This window comes from Cricetulus griseus (assembly GCF_003668045.3).
Source record: "Cricetulus griseus strain 17A/GY chromosome 1 unlocalized genomic scaffold, alternate assembly CriGri-PICRH-1.0 chr1_1, whole genome shotgun sequence".
Lineage (NCBI taxonomy): Eukaryota > Metazoa > Chordata > Mammalia > Rodentia > Cricetidae > Cricetulus > Cricetulus griseus.
Window position 1 is genome coordinate 14,347,083 of NW_023276807.1, and position 18,696 is coordinate 14,365,778.

Below are 18,696 nucleotides of genomic sequence, written 5' to 3' on the forward strand. Positions count from 1 at the left end.
GGCCTGAGAATAAAAATTGACATGTAAACTGCTTAAAAAACAGGTTCTGGTACTTGGGAAAGTCACCAGTTTAGTCCATCTTAGGTGGGTATTGAGAAGCTTTAAAGTGTTTGAATATTCCTTGCATTCTCTAAAACCGCTGGGCTTCCAGCGTTTTTTCCAGGGACTCTGCCTGCGGCTTTTGTAAGGGAGACACGCCACCTAGGGGCCGCGGCTCGAACACCGCAGAGGGCAGCGGGGCTCTTAAACTCCGTGGGAAGGATGTCCGTCCCGCCGGCTTCCCTGTGGTCCCCGAGCATTTCTGCTAAATCCTGCAGGTTCCTCCCCAAACCCACAGATACGGTATTTAAGATAATTATGGCGGGCGGTTGTGGCTCAGCCCGTAACCCCAGCATTTGGGAGGCTGAGGCAGACGGATCGCCATCAATTCCAAGTTAGACTTGGCCGCAGTGGGAGACCCTACCTCAGAAAGATCGAACCGCCGCAAACAAGGCAAAACAAAACACACACACATACAAAACCCAGCAACAACAAGCAAAACGCATGAAGCAAGCTTTCCCCCTTCACCGGTTCCCACGGACCCCGCGCATCTCGTGCAGCACCGCGGTGGGCGGGACGCCAGGGGGTGGGACCTGTGTATCACACTTCCGCTTCCGGTCCCAAATGAACTCTCCCGCCACTGGGAAAGTGCAGCTGTCAGCGCGGGTGTTCCCTCCAGTTTGGTTGCTGGCTGGTTAAAGAAAATCTTGCGGGTTTATTTGGGACGGAGAAATCGTGGAGTTGAAAGTTTGCAAGTTGACCTGGTGGGACCGAGTGACAGGTGATGTTCTCGGGGTTTGGAGGGCGGGGAGAGACGCGGCCCGGGAGGCGCCCGGGGCCCGGGCGGGAACTTGAGGCACTTTTGAATGTTCTGGAAGGCTGGATTCAAAGGATAGATTTAAAAGTCTGTTTCCCCGGGGTTCTAAGATGGGGAGTAAGTCTCTTATCCAGGTGGAATCTACTTTTCTTTCCCTTGATTTCAGGACTGTCTCCCACTAAAACCCGGTCTGGTCTTGGGTTCGCAGTTGTCCAAGGGTGGAGACACAGCATCACATCCCTCTTGCTAAATGGGCCACCACCTGCATCCTTCCCAGTATAATCCCTACCCTCACTCGCCCTCCTTATTACAGATATATGTAGAAAATGGGGCATCGCTTAAGTATAATCACTTTTAATGGTATGTGCATGCAGTCAGTATTTTGTGTGTGTAGCCACATGTCTGTTTTGTTGTTTTCAACTCTCCTATCGTTTTTAACATTTCCCCCATCATTTAAGAATTTTTTAAAAATTCACTACTTTCAGAAGGTGGTCAAGATGCAGTTCTCAGGAAGGACTCGGAAGAAGCTAAGATTGGCTGGCGACCAGAGAAATGCTTGTTACCCTCACAGCCTTCAGTTTTACCTACAGCCACCCTCTGAAAACATATCCTTGATAGAGTTTGAAAACCTGGCTGTTGATAGACTTAAATGTAAGTGGCATTTAAATTCAAATGTTTGTATTCTTGGGAAACGAAGTTATCATTTGTGGCAATGAATGAAGGCAGTCCATTTGCTGAATTTTCGTTGAGAGTTTGTTATTCTGTTCAGGTGGCAGGGACTTTCTGATGAGGAATGTAATTCAGTTCTTTGTTGAAACTGTACCTATTATGGAGAGAGGGGGGGAGAAGAGGGGAGAGGGGAGAGAGAGAGAAGTCATACATCAAGTTCCCCTCTGCTTTGGTAGAAGGAAATATTAATGCCCCTGGAGCATAAAAGTGAGAGTAACTAGCTTAGTCTAATTAAGTAAGGCTTCTTAGAGAAGTTGAAATTTGGTTTGGTTTCTGAAGAAATGAGTAAAAAATCGATCTCTACAAAGGTTTGGAGCTGTGAACGAGAGCTGTTGTTTTCAGTGTCTAGTTAGGGGTGAGTGGAGAAGTGGCTGTCTGAAGGCATATTACACCATGCAGGATCTGAGTGTAAGAAGGACGTGGCCACTGAACTGAAGCCTCTTATCCTTTGTGTGGGGATGAAGATTCGAATGAGCTAGACACGAACTGAGACAAATACTAGCGTTGTCTTCAGAGTTTATGTTCCAGAATGTTCTTGCTGGAATAGCCAGGAGACGGGAAATACTGTTAGTTTTTCTTAGAGTAGCAGGGTTAGAGCTGCTAACACAGGAGATGGGCACTCATCATTGTCCAGTGTGAGTGAAGACCAGGGAAAAAAAGGTTATAGAAAGGGACGCCCATTTCTTTTTCTTCTCCTTTTTATCTTCCTCCTGTGCTGAGTAAGTCAAAGTAGACAGACTGCAGACTCCAGACTGCAAAGTTTTTCTTCAGACTGACATGTGGGCCTTTTTACTTCTCAACCTTGGGGCCTTGGTCTACAGCAGGAAGGATCACCCACAACTTTTTCATCTTCCCTGGCTGAAAACCTCTGGTGTTAGATTATTTTGTATTATTTGGCACCTTGGTGGGGTTTATCCTCTTACAAACACAAGTCATGTAATGTACTTGCAGAAAACAAAATTGTTAATGCTGTCATGTTCTAAGAACAAGTAATTAGAAAATTGCTGTCCATAGGATTTTTTTGTTTGTTTTGTTTTGTTTTGTTTTGTTTTTTCAAGACAGGGTTTCTCTGTGGCTTTGGAGGCTGTCCTGCTCTTGTAGACCAGGCTGGTCTCAAACTCACAGAGATATGCCTGCCTCTGCCTCCCTAGTGCTGGGATTAAGGGCATGCGCCACCACTAGGTTTTTATCTTCGATAGATGTCTTTTTATTTATCTTGGATTTATACTTGCTTTTTAATCTTTTCCCCCCCAGTGCTAAAAACAATTGAGAATCTTGGTGTGAGCTATGTGAAGGGAACAGAACAGTACCAGAATAAGTTGGAGGCTGAGATTCGAAAACTCAAGTTTTCCTACAGAGTAAGTACTAGAAAGGCATGGCGGGAGAATGGTCCTTTCAGGTTGTATGTGTTTGCATTACTGAGTGTAAGTGATGGGAAAGGTCTTTTATTAGGCATTAGGTTTAGACTGCTTGAGATGATTGACATATAGTTAGATGATTATAGTACAGCATTTTCCTCCCCCTTCAGGACTGCTGTCCTTCTGCCCTCTGAATTTCTTATTGCAGCATTGCCCTGTACATTGTACCCACTGACTGACTATGGAGATCACCTGCATCTCTGTAGGTGTCATACAGAGTGATGCATGTTGTTTTTGTCTGGTTACTCCAGGAGCATGTGCAGTTGCCTGGCTCAGATGGGGGAAATTTAGAAGGTTTCCCAGAGGAGGGGGTTGTTCCCCAGTCTAAGCTTCCCTTGACCTCTGTGATGTAGTCCATGTTGGTTCTGCACTATTGATCCTTGTCCTCTGGAATGCTGAAATAACAGCTGTGCAGCACCACATCTGTCTTGGAATTGCATCTTGACAGATATCATAACATTTTTATTTTGGGAAGATAATTGCCAACAGTAGGTTGATAGAGTCATCTTGGATGGGAGAGCACAGGAGCCTGGGATGATGAGACTTTGAATTTATGAGAGATGGGTACAATTGAAGAGATATTGGTGTAGACTGAAAAGATTTTAGTGACTTATCCCAAGGGGATAAACCAGAGAGTACAAAATAGCTGATGGAAATAGTTTAAGGGAGGAGAGGTTTGACTCATGGTTTTAGAGGTCATAGTGGTAAAGGCACAGCAGATTTCATAATGGTGGCAGAGTAGAGTTGGGGTTCCTCACCTCATTGTGGCAGACAGAAAGCAGAGAACACAATCACAACCAGAAGTGGGTGTAACCGTCATAGGTCTGCCCCTAGTGACCTACCATAGTCAGTGAGGTCCAGTGTCCAAAGATTCTACAACTGCCAGACTAATGCCACCAGCTGGGGACCAAGTGTTGAAACACGAGTCTGTGGGTGACATTTAAAATGGTGTTGCTATTTTAAGATGTGACATACAGAAGAGAAGCTGGTCCTGGAACCAAGATGTTGAGTTTTGTTCTGGACACAACTGTGATAGTATCTTTAGACTTCTTTATATGCAAGTCTGGACTTAAGAGAAGGCATGCTTGGTGGGAGTGTAACCTTCTGAGAAGGTTGGAATCAACAAGACTAAGTGAGAATGCACTAGGGAATTAATTAGAGAAGGTAGTGGGGGCAGGGTGAGGAGAATCCCCGTATCTAAAGTCTGGGAAGGAGATAGAGAAGGAGCTTCGTGAGAATGAGGTGATGAGCTGGGATGGAAGTGTCACAGAAGCCAAATAAGGTTGGTGCTTGAATAACATTGGTCATATTAATAAAGACAACACAAGAAAACAACATCAGCCATTGGTATTATGCTTATTTTGTGCCAAATTTGGCTGTAAGTATATTGCTTATATTGGCCCATATAGTTTGTCTTATGAGTTAGGTACTGTTACTACTCTATTTTATAGATGAAGACCTTGTGTTCTTATATTTCATGCTCATGCTCATAAAATGGTAAATGGTAGATCCAGAATTTTAACTGGGTCATTTTATTTTGTAATGGTATTTTTAATCCTAACAATTTCGTAAACTTAAGTAGGTTATCTAAGGTTAGTTGTACAGTATACAGTGGAGCTGGCATCTGGATGGGCCCCTGGAGATGGGGCAGAAACCAGAATAGTGATAGCTGTTGGAGGAGAGAGGTGGCAAGGTGGGTATGGATGCTCTTGTTAGATGTTTCGCTAAAGTTACAGGGGAGATTAGGGAAGAATGTAGACGTTTTAGGGAAAAGAGAAGATACAGACATACACAGATATACTTGACACATGTATGTGTTAATTTTATTTTTTATTTGTGTGAGTGATATATGCATGCATGCAGGTATGCTCACCCATTTTGCTGCATGTGGATTGACCAGTGGCCAGAGATTGACACTAGGATGTCTTCCACAGTCATTTTCCTGCCAAGGGCCATCTGAGGTAACAGCAAGTGAGTTGGAGGTTTTAGTGATTGGACAAGGAAGGTGAGATGCTGTGTCCATGGAGATGGAAGGGAAGTTGCAATGTGTCATGTGGATACACAATCTTAATGCCGTTGGGAAGGCACTACAATAGGGGCCTTCGGGCAGCTGGTGAAGCCTACAGCTGCTTTTCTAAGAAGTGAGGAAGAAGATGATTATGTATCAGTCAGCTTTTGCTGTTTATAGGCTTTGTGTTGTTGATTGAATCTGGAATGCCTCCCCTAGGCCCGAGTGTTGAAAACCTTGATCACCAGCTTGGTGTATTTGAAGGGAGGTGAAATCTTTAAGAGGGGAGAGTGAGGCCTAGTGGGAGGTTTTGGTCATTGAGGCATCCGCTGAGGGGCATATCGAGACCCTGGTCTCCTCCACTCTCGGCTGCTTCCTTGCCACTCCTATGTGGTGAGCAGCTCTGCTTCAGCATGCGTCCCTCTCACAATGTTCTGCTTTGCCACAGACCCCAAAGTAGTGGAATAAATGACTGTAGTACAATCCTAATCTGTGAGCCAAGAATGAACCTTTCTCCCCTTAAATGGCTCGTCTCCTATTTTGTTAGAGTAACTGAAAGCTGATGAACTTTGTTCTGGAAAGTTATTTGACCTCTTAGTGCCTCAACTTCCTCATCTTTCAAATAAAGGCACAGGAAACTTCATTACACAGTTTTAAAAGTGTGTTTGTACATTCAGAATGCCTTAAACAGTGCCTGTACCTAGTTAAGTGCCAGGCACATGTTCAGGCTCACTAGTTTGGGCTTGGATAAGAATTCATTGGCATTGATAATTGTGTACTTCAGGCTAGAGACTGAATTTTATATTTCACATTCCTGTAGTTATATATTTTTTCTCTAAATGTTCTCAGTATTTGAAGATAGACTGTAGATGTGGTTATATATTTTAATTTAGAATTAAATATTAAGTTTTTTTTTCATACTTGGAACAGTCAAAATGAAAGGAGTTGAGGGCTGAGTTTTAGGAATGACTGAGAGGGTGAATATCCTGGGTGTAAGCTGGTAAAGTTAGGGGAGAGAGTGAAGAAAATAGCTGGGCCCAACCCAGGAGCTTTCAATGAGACAGTGAAGTTCTCAGTTTTACCTGGTGGAAATAAAATGATAATATCCTGGAAAGCATATGAAGAAACGTGTTTTCGCAGCTTCTGTTTTACCATTGGCTGTGTTGAGTCAGCATTTCTTTACACCCCTTGTCGTTCTAATGTGCGCATTTATTTGTGTTGTTTCGTTTCCAAGGAGAACTTAGAAGACGAGTATGAGCCACGAAGAAGGGATCATATTTCCCACTTTATTTTGCGCCTTGCGTACTGCCAGTCGTGAGTATACACTTAAATTCACGCTCAGATTTGATCTCGGGTTATAAATTGGTTCATATGAAGTTGGCATGTTTTTGAACTGCCTGTAGGAAAAAACCAGAATGACGCCGGGGGAAGCAGCATGTCATAGGCTGAACATCATTGTGAATTCTTTGAAATAAGTCGTTTTACTGGAAAATGCTGAAAAAAAGTTGTTGCAGATTTGCTGGACTAAAGTTTTATCTGCATGAGAGAGACTCTCGATTTTGGGATTTAAATTTATAAGGGATTTTATTAGGAAGACAACTTTTGATACTTTTCCAAGAAAAAAACCGGTACTATTACCAAGAGACATTGATTCAAAAGTGTACTTGAATTTGATACAAGTTCTCTAATTTGAGATTTTGAAGCCTATTGAATTTCATCTATTTTCATTTGGTAGCTGGATTCCTGTAACTCAATGCTGCCACCCAGAGGGAGAAGGAGCTAACTGCTTTTTTACAGTCTAACTTCCCCCTTAATTACTGGTCAACTATCAGAGCTATGGTTGTTTCTTTTTATTGTTAGGTTACGGGTTGAGTATTTTTGAATTGCTCCTTCTCACAAGATCCTAAATGATAGCATATTTGGCTCAAGGCTTCAAAGTTAGAGTTTTGGCTTTATAGAAAAGCATATGTTGTTTATATAAGCTACACAGCCACTAAATTGCTGGTAGTGTATAAAAGTCACCTCACAAAAATGAAATTATATTTTACATGCAGTAGTTATTATATAATGTAGCATGCATGCCAGCTATGCATTTGTCTTATGGATTGGTATATTTTTATTTTGACTTTAAAATATTGAAGTTTGGGGTGGGTGTACAGGGTGGGGGGTTGACTGGGAGGAGAGGAGGGAGGGGAAACTGCAGTCAGGATGTAAAATAAATGAAAAAAAAGGTTATTTAAAGAAAATAAAAAGCAAAAAAAAAAATAACCCAAAACAACACAAAACAAAAAACAAAACCAAAAATGTTGAAGCTTACTGTAAAGCTTACCCTTTTCCCTGGCAAAGTTTACTCATGTTAACCCATTCAGAGATCAAATGACTTTTAAGATTTTGGTGTTTAATTGATGTGTACAAAACCACCTCAAGAAAGGAATGCCTCACCTCCCAGTGTAACGGACTCTATGAGAGTTACTTTAAATGTGGTGAGCTATTTTTTTTATGCTATTCAATCATTATATTGGTTTTCTCAAAATATTCTGTGTTTAATCCTTTTTATGACACCCTGGGCCTCACACCCAGCATCCACGTGGAAGATGGTGGTTTCCAGTTTGCACATTCTGTCTGTAAACAGATGGACCAGTGCACACAGGCAATGACGCTGAGGACTCTTTCTCTTTACTTAGAGAGGACTGGTCTGCTCTTGACCACTCTCTTGGTGTCTGATTTGCCTTGAATACCGTGTTAGGAAATCTCTTGAATCTAATCATCATTGGGTTTTTAACTTATACTCATTTCTGTTTCCATTCCAGTGAAGATCTTAGACGATGGTTTATTCAACAAGAAATGGATCTGCTTCGATTTCGATTCAGTATTTTACCCAAAGATAAAGTTCAGAATTTCCTAAAGGATAGTCATTTGCATTTTGAAGCTGTAAGTGTGTTTATATAAATACAAATATTTTTTTCTACTTTCCCCTCCATCTTACTTTTGTTTTTTGTGAGACTGACTCTTACTATCATTTGTTCTTATAGTGGTCTGTAACATTGAATAATTATATAGACCAACCTTATTTTATGTGTACTAACTGGGCAGATACCCTGTTGGTAACTTTTGTATTTAAAGAATAGGGAAAAATGATTGCTGAACTCTCAGTAGTTGAGACCTGTTTTTATATGTATATAAGTATAAAAATCATGGCAGGTAGTCCTTTAATAATATTTTAGGATTCACAGAATTTGGGTTTTCTAGAGTTTCTAGAGTTATAGAACTAGATTCTGTTCATAAGGTAGCTTAAACCTAGAGACTACCAAAACGTGGAACTTCAAACTGAACTAATTACTCTTGAAGACTAAAATTAACATATGTAAGCATTTTCAAACTAACTGGTGGAAGTCACCTATTTTAAAAGTTCTTATGTAGTTTTAAAACAAAAATTCCTGAGAGTCACATTGTTTGATAACTACGCCCACAACTCTGCCCTTGGAAAATACGACTTTAAATTAGTTGATGTTTCCCACATACGAGATAACGTGTATGTATATCTGTGTATAAAAGAATGAAATTAACCTTACTAAATATCATCTCAGTGTTAAGTGTTAATTAAAAATATTGTGAGATAGTGTTCATGTTTTCTGAAGCTGTTCTGAAATAGATACTAAAACATAGGCCATATTTTCATTTCATAATCGTCATAACCTTCCCCCTTTTCTCCAAGTGCCCTTAAAACCCAATCCTTATTGGTTGAAGACTCATGTCATGATTAGTTTGAGGTCTGGGTCAGCTTAACTTATTCTAGGCTTATCATGTGGGTGAGAATACACAACCAGGGTTTCTCTGTTGGGTGTAATGGCACATGCTGTCAGCCCAGCATTGAGGCAGAGGTGAGAGGAAGATACTAGGTCATGACCAGACTGGCTTACAGTGAGTTCCAGGGCAGATAAGGCTACACAGTGAGACCTCAAAACAGTAAGATTTAAGGATGTGGCTAATGACTTGTAAAAAATCTTGGGGGTGGGGTGGGGAGTGTGTTCTCAATGATCTTTTAGCCAATCTTGGTTACAGAGCACAAGGATGTAGTTACAGCAGCAGCTATTGGCTTAGAATTTGTCATTCTGCTATGCTTACTCTCTAACAGTACGTGAGATCAGGACAACTGTGTTCCTTTTTTGGTACACCTCTGTTATTTCTTTACCTGCTGCTGGATGGTAATGTGGCTTTGAAGACTCATGCCTTTCTCTTGCTGTTGATGCTCTGTGGCTTTGTCCTCTTGCTTATCTCTGTTAAGTCTGCCATCCCCAGGCCCCAGTTTTGAGCAAGAGAACCCTGTACACTCTATTGTACTTAACCTTTCATGTACTTAAACTTCTGTGGATGATCCAAGGGTTAAGATCACTTTGTAAATATTAGGGAAAAGAACTGTATCCAAACTAGCATGGGATCCTGATTTCCTGAAGAAGGATACCAATGACTGAATAGAGTCTGCATCCGCTAAGAGATGTAAGGAGAGGAGCCGATCACTGCAAGCTGACGTCTGCTGTATCTATTGAGTACCAAGAATTTGGCTAAATGTATTATGGGCTTCTATTTAATCCTCCCAGCAGCTCCCCGAGGAGCCCAAAGATCAGAGAGGTTAGAAATATCCCCCTCCCTTCTCCCTGCCCCAGGCAGACTAGTGGATATTTTGAGAGATGTAAATTATAAAACATGTTAGTTAATATGGATCAGATTTTTTTCTCACAGGTTGTCCTTAACTAGCACGGAAAGGAAGTGACATTTAAAGTGACAGGGCTCATCAAAAAGGATATGCAAACACAGGTGTGAGATTAGAGATTTACGTTGATGCTGGAAATGACGGCATTAACTGTAGTTTTGCTAAAATGCTCTCTTTTAACTAATAATTCTTGTCAGAATTAGAAACTAAGTATATTAAATATACCACAGGTGCTTTCCCCAACCTTTGTGTCTCTGTGTAACATCTGTTGGGGAACCATACAACTTCATTATTCAAAATTTCCTTTTCTGTCTGGGTATGGGTATGCTTGTATATGGAAGTCACAGATCAAACTTGGATGCCTCCATTTATTGCTCTCCACTTTGTTTTTGAGACAGGGTTTCTCACTGAACCTGAATACACTGATTCATCTAGCATGACTGGCCAGCAACCCCTGGGTGATCTTCCTGTCTCTGCCTCCCTGCCATGGGATAACAGACTTGGGCCCCACATCCAGCTTTTTATGTGGATGCTGGGAATCTGAACTTGGGTCTTATGTTTGTGCATCAAATAGTTTCTCTTCAGCCCTCTCTTCACCTATTTTTGGTGATCTAACATTTTTGGATGTGTTAGTTCATGATTAATGGTTTACTCATGTAGTATTCAAAGATCATTGTAAACTAAAACCCAAACAGTAGACTTGTGCTCCAGCTGGGAATAATTAAACTTAATTTGTGAGGCACAGCACAGTTAAGGACTTGGATAGATTTTCCTTTCAGTCACAAGAAAGAGGTATTATCAAGGGAGGCTGACTCATTGTTGCACACTGGGCTTTTTAGAATAGCTTGTTGGCTAGTCCTGGGGCTAGCCAACTGGACTATATAGAATACTGTCTCTCCAACAGATCATCTAGACAGCTTTATGGTATTTTTAGTGGGATGCTAGAGTACCTACAGTGCACTAGATAGTTCTGTGTAACTGAATTTCCCCCCTTTTTTCTTTATGTTTCATGTTTATGTGGCTACCATTTCCATTTATTGAATTGAGTATCAAGGATTGTTTTATAAACCAATATGAAATGCTTACCTCTGCATTTTGCTTTGGGATTGTAGCTAACTTTGTGGTGCATTTTAAGTGTTAATGAATTTAAAGGAGGACAGCTTTGTGTCTGATAAAGCTGAGAAGTACCCAGGCCTTGCAGACCTCCAGTGACTTCCATTTGTACTATCTAGTTGAACAACACTAGGGACGCCATCATCCCAGATGCATTGTTTTTCTAAGTTCTAGATGGAAGCTCTTGTATTTCTTGTGAAAACAATCTTAATCTCCCAGTCCCACATACGTACAGTAACCATAAGAACACTCGAGCATATTAGATGAAGAGTCAGAAGCAGCATGACGGCAGTATGCTTTCTTGTGCTCTCCTTCCTAAGCGGGTGATAGCTCTTCACTGTGGTGAATGCATCATGTCCCAGAATTCCAGTGGAGTAGGTGAGCCAACTTCCTCAAGAGAAAGTGTCAAGATTGGCTGTGTGTTCTCAGGTCCTTTGGAAGGACTTGTCCTTCTGTTCTCCTTGTAGACATCTTCTCAGTGCATGTAACAGAGATGGACTGAGGGATAGATTAGGGTTCTCTCTTGTTCCTCTGGAAAGGCTCACTGGAGCTGGTTCCTTTCCCCTCTGTTCCTCATCAATAATGGCTGGCTTTTTTCTGTTCTGTGTGCTCCTTTTATCCATTTCTAGCTTGAACGTAGCCATAGTTCCCTATCTCATTTCAGAGTAACATCTTTGCCTCTCTAGTGGTCTCCTAGAGGTCTTGAGATTCTTTGTTTATGATTTGCTTATTTTTACTTTTTTTTTTATGTGCATTGGTGTTTTGCCTGTATGTATATCTGTGTGAGGGTTTCAGATCCTCTGGATCTGTAGTTGTGAGCTGCCATGTGGGTGCTGGTCTTTGATCCTGGATCCTCTGGAAGAGTAGCCAGTGCTTTTAACCGATGAGTCATCTCTCCAGCTCCACTTTGTTGTAGTATGTTTTTTACTCTTTGCTCTTACTCTTTGGGGGTCTGCCACCCACCTAGTTTCCAAATAAATCACACATGGAGGCTTATTTTTCTTATGAATACCTGACCTTTGCTTGACTTGTTTCTAGCCAGCTTTTTTTTTTTTTTTTTTTACTTAAATTATCCCAACTACCTTTGCCTCAGGCTTTTTCCTTTTCTTACTTTTGTATATGCTACTTCATTCTTACTCAGTGGCTGGCTGGGTGGCTCAGTGGCTGGCCCTTGATGTTTTCTTCTCCTTGTTCTATTTTGCTCCTTTTTCCTCCTTTTCTCATTTCTCCTCCTATCTATTCTCTCTGCCTGCCAGCCCCTCTTATCCTTTCTCCTGCCTAGCTACTGGCCATTCAGCTCTTTATTAGACTATCAGGTGTTTTAGACAGGCAAAGAATCATCGCTTCACAGAGTTAAACAAATGCAACATAAACAAAAGCAACACATCTTTACATTATTAAACAAATGTTCCAGAGCATAAACAAAAGTAACACACCTTAAAATGATATTCTTCCACCCCACTTTGTTTATCTAATGTTATTTAGTGCTGTTGTTTTTACTTACAGGAAATACTTTATGTGTCTCAATGTGAATCTTGGCTGTAGCATACAGTCTTGTGACAGGAAAATCTGTTTTCAGTTATGGAAAAGAGTAGAGGATGAGGTTAGCTAGATAGAAGGACAGGAGGGCATTGGTGAAGGTTTTTGAGGAGGAGCGTGACACAAATCTCTTTGATGGGGATAACCACAGCGGCCTAGGTTGAGACTTGAGTCTGCAAAGGGGTAGATTGCTGATGAGGCAGGTGATTTCAGAAGGACATTAGTTGTGTCTGTTAATGTGGGTGAGGAGGATTGTTTGTTGAGTAACGAACTGAGAGCTTGAATTAGTGCAGTAGCTTGAGTCTTCGTGGAAGTAGCCTGAGAACTGCATGGTTAGTGGATATGAAGAGAGGTTGGTGCCGGATCTCAGTGCAGAAGATAAGGGTAGTATGATGCTGGTGATCTCAGGGATGTAAAAACAGGAGTATATTTTTGGGACAGGATAACGTATTTTCCTGTGAAAATGTTGCTTGTAAACGCCAGTAGGCCAATGGAGATGAGCACCAGCAGTTCAGAATGCTAGGCTGAGATTAGAGGGCAAGGGTGAAAACAGTGGAGCCAAAATACCACACACATGGTTGTGAAACTAAAGACTGCTAAGGGAAAATTAATGCAGCAGACTTATCCTCTTGACCAAGTTACTGAACTTTTAGTGAAACATAGGATTAATATAAAATTGAATGAAATCATCTACATGAGTTACATCGTCCTTGACAAATACATGGTAATACTAACCTTATTTATTAAGCACTCTGTGATGCATACAGAAACTGAACTGATTCTGAGACTTCTGATTCTGGAAATGGTATTAAATGTCTAAAGTGCCAGGTGTGGTTGTGCCAGGTGTGGCGGGCTAGCCTTTATTTGTAGCACTTGGGAGGCAGAGACAAGTAGATTCCTGAGTTCAAGACCAGCCTGGTCTATGTAGTGAGTTTTAGGCCAGCTAGAGATACATAATGAGGCCCTGTCTCAAACATAACAAAACAAAAATACAATCAGATAAGTGATGTTATAAATAGTGATACTTTTATTCATTCAGTTAGACTTTTTGGGTTTCTGAAGATTGGCCAGTTCTAGTCTTGACACTTAATACTTTTGGATATTTCTTACATAAAGCCTTCATATAAAATGGGTTTAATTATGGCATTTTCTTCATGCTTTGTATCTTGGTCATATTTAACTTCACTCCCAGAACCCTTCCCAGTCTCCCCTTCTTCCTTTTAGCTAGACCTCATTACCCTTCTTCAGAGTCCCCTTTCTCCATCTATGTCTCGCGTGCGTGCGTGCGTGCGTGCGTGCGTGCGTGCGTGCGTGCGTGCGTGTGTGTGTGTGTGTGTGTGTGTGTGTAGTTGAGTTGAAATCTAGGTTGTCTATATTTGAGAAAACGTGCAGTATTCTGTCTGTCTTCCATTTGACTGCCTTCTGGCTTTTAAACCTTCCCTGCTGCAGACTCATAGCCCCACCTTCATTTGTTCTCTGTTCTCACTGATAAATTCCTTCACCTTTTGGTTGAAATTAAATGTTCTTATTTGATGAGGCTCAGAGTGGGGTGAATGAGAGGTAATGATACTAAAATTGAATGTATTTCTGACAGGTTTTTTTTTTTCCACAAGAAGTTGGGCTTCAAGGAACCCACTTGTACTTGGCATGCATTTCTTTCTTGGATACCAGGAACTCTTGTGCTCTAGAACTGTCATTTGGGGGAGCCAGAGTACTGTAGTTACCAATGGTTCATTTAGATTAGAAGAGAAAATAATGAAAGGAAGTTGATGCTCTGCAGGTGTGTGTGTGTGTGTGTGTGTGTGTGTGTGTGTGTGTGTGTGTGTGTGTGTGTGTGTGTGTGCATGTGTGCGAGTGTGTTTCTTCTCTGTAGGAAATGGTTAGAAGGTTATTAAGTAGTAAGTGAATTCAGTGAAATGAAATGTTCAGCATATGTGTAACTCGAAGTTTACTTTTACACTTGCTTTGGTTGTCCTGTTGATATCTTAAGAGACAGCAATATTTTCAGTTGAGTAGAGTAAGTGTATGTCACATCAGAGTCAGAGGCACTCTAAATCAGTCTGTGGATTCCTTGCCTCATTTAGGATTGGGTTCAATACTCAGCAGTCCTTATAGTTTTTCTAGTCAGTGAACAGACTAATATTTTCCCAGTGCATATAGTAGAACATTGTAAATTGTATTAAAAGTATTGCCACTTGAGTAAGTGCTTAAAATAGTTTGAAGTGTTTGGTCGATCAGTGAACTCTGGGGCTTGGGCTGTGGGTGTTCGTTCTTCAGGGATGGTGTTGTAGGCTGGAATTCTGGTTTAGAGGTAGAACACTCATATTTAGTTCTCTCTGCCTTGGTTTTCCTTTAGCTTGTATATTATTTAAAATAGGTTGTATTTTCCTTTTTTTTTTTTAAAGTATGTCCTCAAAAGGTTTATATTTCTTTTATTTTTTACCATTTCTTTTGTGGTCAGGCATATGAGTGTGTACACACATCGAGGTCTCCACAGTTGGGACAGTATTTTAGCAGGTTAACGACATGATTTATTTCAGTTTCACACAGGTTGTTGCTGTCTGTCATGTGGAAAATTTGTTTTTGAATTTTCTTGTTTCTGTCTTCGGTAAGAAGTTGGATTCTAGATTAGAAGTTCCATGTCAAAGAAGAGACCCCATTTTTATCAGAAATGGAGCTCACTACATATTTGAAATGAAGTTGGCATCCTGCACCACCCTTTAAGCTTTGGCCGTGTCACCTGGCTTTTGTTTGTCAAACACAGGGCTGCTTACTTTTGTTAGTGAATAGGGATGTTCTGGCCAGGCTATGAGAAGAAATACGTAGTATAAAAATCAGCATCGTTCTGCCAGGGAGAAGATATTCCTTGGAGAGCACTTTGCTGGTAATGTGATGGAAGCTTGGCTGCTTCCTGGCCCCCTGCTTTCTTCTTTGTGCCCATTACTACCCTTCTTCCTTCCCTCACCCCTGTCTTTCCTCTTATCCTCACCCCTGCCTTCTCCTTCTTTAGGAATGCCAGTTGATTTTACTGTGGCTAAAGTTGACTCTGGAGAGTTGATTAAAAAAACTGAATCTGTTTTTCTTTAGAGTTTTCTGTTAATTTTCTCATATGGACAGAACTAGCCTAAATTTTATAAAATGCTAGTAGATTTCAAGAAGTGAATATTAATCTAAATTATATTTCTTTGTTTTTACTGTACATGCTGTAAAATTAGATAATTAATACAGTTTGAAGGAGATAATTAATCAAGATTTAGAGGAATTCTAACTGATGAATTCTATTTCACCTTTTTAAAACTAAGAAGGATTTGCCTAAATTATGTAAAATGCTAATTAAAGGACTTAATTTGTTAATCATTTCAGTTTGATTAGAGGCAGATGCTGATTACCTAAGTGGACCTTTCACAGATGACTTCCATTATTTCAAATCAACTTGTCAAACTAATTAAGACATTAACTTGAGGAATAGCACATACCAGTAAGTTACCTGTGTACTAGTTGTGAGTGTAAGGCATGATGGGGTTATTCGCAAGTTCTCTGCACCAAAGACTTGGAGGGTAAAATGCCATGAAGAATTTCCCTAGTTTCAGGCAGGTTAAGCTGTAATCCAGCTATCAGTTCTTCATCCAAATGCCCATTGGAGTGTGTCCATCTCCATTCAGCTCCATTGTCACTCTTGTAGTTAGGGCTTCATGAGTTCTTACCCAACCCATTATTTACAATGAAGTGAGAGTGTGCATATCTGTTTAGCTACTTTACAGTGTAGAGTGTGTATGTGTGTTTAAAGTGGGTGTGTGTGTGTGTGTGTGTGTGTGTGTGAGAGAGAGAGAGAGAGAGAGAGAGAGAGAGAGAGAGAGAGAGAGAGAGTGTATACACTGTGGAGGCTGAAAATACTATTTTTAGGAAACAACAGGGTAAAACAATTTAATGCTAGAGTGATCTAGTCTGTGAGTTAAGAAAAAAAGAAAAGGTGTTTCTGTGTGCTGGGTTAATCTGGAGTTAGCATCTCACTGGAAGAAAGGAGGTGCAGTCCTGACAGATGGCATGTCATCCATCACCTTCAAGTGTTTGAGGTATTAAAGTGTTGAATTGGGTCAGCAGATAGGACACCATTGTCAGGACTGTAAAACTGGTTTCTAATGTTTTCAGTGTCAGTGTGCACATTTGGACATCTCTTAGAGTAAATACTCTCTTCCCTTTGCCCAGGTACAAGACAAAGTTAGTGCTCTATATTTGATTTTGAATACAGTAGAAATGTACATTTAATAATTCCCAACTTACTAAAATAAATGGATGGAGATTTGATTTATTATAGTTGGTAAGAGAAAGCAATAGCAGACCCATTTATTTTACCTGGCCTTATTTTTCTGTGAGCTTTTATTTCATTTTCTATTTTCTTGAATCAATATGGCTGCAGCAATGCTCTCAGTTGACAATACTTCCCACATTTTCTCCTTTGTTAGTGAAGTGATACTCTTTAGTGTCCTGGTAACTTGAGGAGCTGGATGACTTCAGATATTATCATGCTTTTTATTAATCAGAGTTTGGCTGTCTTGTGTCCAAGAAAGTTGAAAATAACCAAGCACTCTATAGTTTAAAGACATAGAGTCAAGTAATGTTGAACAGTTGTCTACTGGGCTGCATTGTAAAAATGGGGAAAGAAAATTACTTCTCCTCTCTCTCTCTTTCTCTCTCTTTTCGGAAAACATTTGCCAGTTGGAGCCTCAAAGAAGATAGAGTTTGGAAGGTTTCTAATTGTGCACCAAAAGGTTATTGCAGAAAATAACATAAGGAAGCGTCATAAAGAAGAAAATGAGAAGCTCAGTAACAGAGAACTATGTAGTGAAGCAGGCATCCTGCCAGTTGACTGAGGTCTTGGGATAGTTTGAAATTAAAGGAACAGTTATGGATTTCAAAGACTTGAATTCACTCAGTTTATTAGTAAATGTGTGAAAATCAGCTTCAAGTGACTTGTAACACATGCTACCTTTCACTAAAGTTTTTCTCTTAAAATATTTACTTATTACAAGTTTAATGATGTAAGCAGAGGATTTAAAAAAAATTAAAATAATTTATTAGTGTGAAGATGTCAGATCCCGGGGAACTGGAGTTACAGACAGTTATGCTGGGAATTGAACCTAGGTGCTCTGCAGCCAGTGCTCTTAACCTCTGAGCCATCTCTCTAGCCCCCAGAGGGTTTGTTAATGAATAGCTTATTTTAAACTATTGGAATAAAAATGGGGTAAAATGAATTACGATATTGCAGATTAGTCTCTCAACTCCTGACATTGTAGTGAAATAAATATTTCCCAAACAGGATAAAGTGTGGGCGTGCAGGCAGGAGATCCAATAAAGACTGTAAGTGGGTGCTTAAGAGTTGGCTCAGTAGTTAAGGGCACTTGCTGCTCTTTTAGAAGACTCTCAGCACCCCTACATGGCACTTACAACCATGTGGATTCTAGTTCCAGGGGATTCAATGCCCTCTTGTGGCCTGTGTGGGCACATACATAATTGCAGGCAAAACACTATATACATCAAATAATATAATAAATAAACATCAAGAAAAGAATGTAAGTGGTCTCTTACCCTTTCATCTACTGAGGAGCCAGGACAGTTACGTAAATAATGCACTAGTAACTCAAAAGCATGCACTTTCCATCAAGGGAACTCAGGGAAATGCCAAGTGTTCTTTGCACAGAGGCCCAGGTGTTGTTAAGCTGCTGAGTTTGAAGGATATTTTTAGGTTTTATTCACGTACCTTGTTTGTTTTAATCTGGAGCGGGGGTTGGATGAAAGTGCCTTTTTATTCCAAAGCCATGGAAACAGATGGTCCTCTTTATTGAAAGATGTCTTAGGTAGAAAGCGCTGTGTTGACAGATACTTTCTTTTAGAAGTTCTACCATCCTGCTGCCTGTGTCATTCATGTCTGCCATTGGGAAGTGGGCTGTGTTTGATAAGATAGCCACTCAGCTCTTTTTAAAATATATTTTATGTCTGTGAGTATTTTGACTGCGTGTCTGTTTGTGCCTGGTGCCTGTGGAAGCCAGAAGAGGACTTCTGGAACTGGAGTTATAGACAGTTGTGAGCTGCCGTGTGGGTGCTGGGAATTGAACCCGGGTCCTGGGGAAGAACAGTCAGTGCTCTTAACAACGGCTGAGCCATCTCCCCAGCCCTATTTTGCTCATTTAAAGGTCCTGGTAAGATTTGGTTGATTCACTTCTGTTTGATTTAAACATCCTCAGCTTGAGCAGGATTCTCTTTAATTATTCTGCTTAGGTTTCACCAGGCTTTTTAAATATATGGATGGTGTCTATGTATTGGA

At 40.6% G+C, this 18,696-nt stretch overlaps 1 protein-coding gene across 1 annotated transcript in view; it reads left to right on the forward strand.

Moving 5' to 3' along the window:
• The first annotated feature begins 657 nt into the window (after positions 1 to 657).
• Prim2 (DNA primase subunit 2) overlaps positions 658 to 18,696 on the forward strand; it is a 193,002-nt gene continuing 174,963 nt past the window's right edge. Inside the window, exons 1-5 of the mRNA XM_027392835.2 lie at positions 658 to 820; positions 1,342 to 1,507; positions 2,840 to 2,943; positions 6,246 to 6,325; positions 7,822 to 7,942. Coding sequence (XP_027248636.1) covers positions 1,354 to 1,507; positions 2,840 to 2,943; positions 6,246 to 6,325; positions 7,822 to 7,942 — 459 coding nt within the window. The 5' untranslated portion in view covers positions 658 to 820; positions 1,342 to 1,353. The remainder of the gene's footprint in view (positions 821 to 1,341; positions 1,508 to 2,839; positions 2,944 to 6,245; positions 6,326 to 7,821; positions 7,943 to 18,696) is intronic.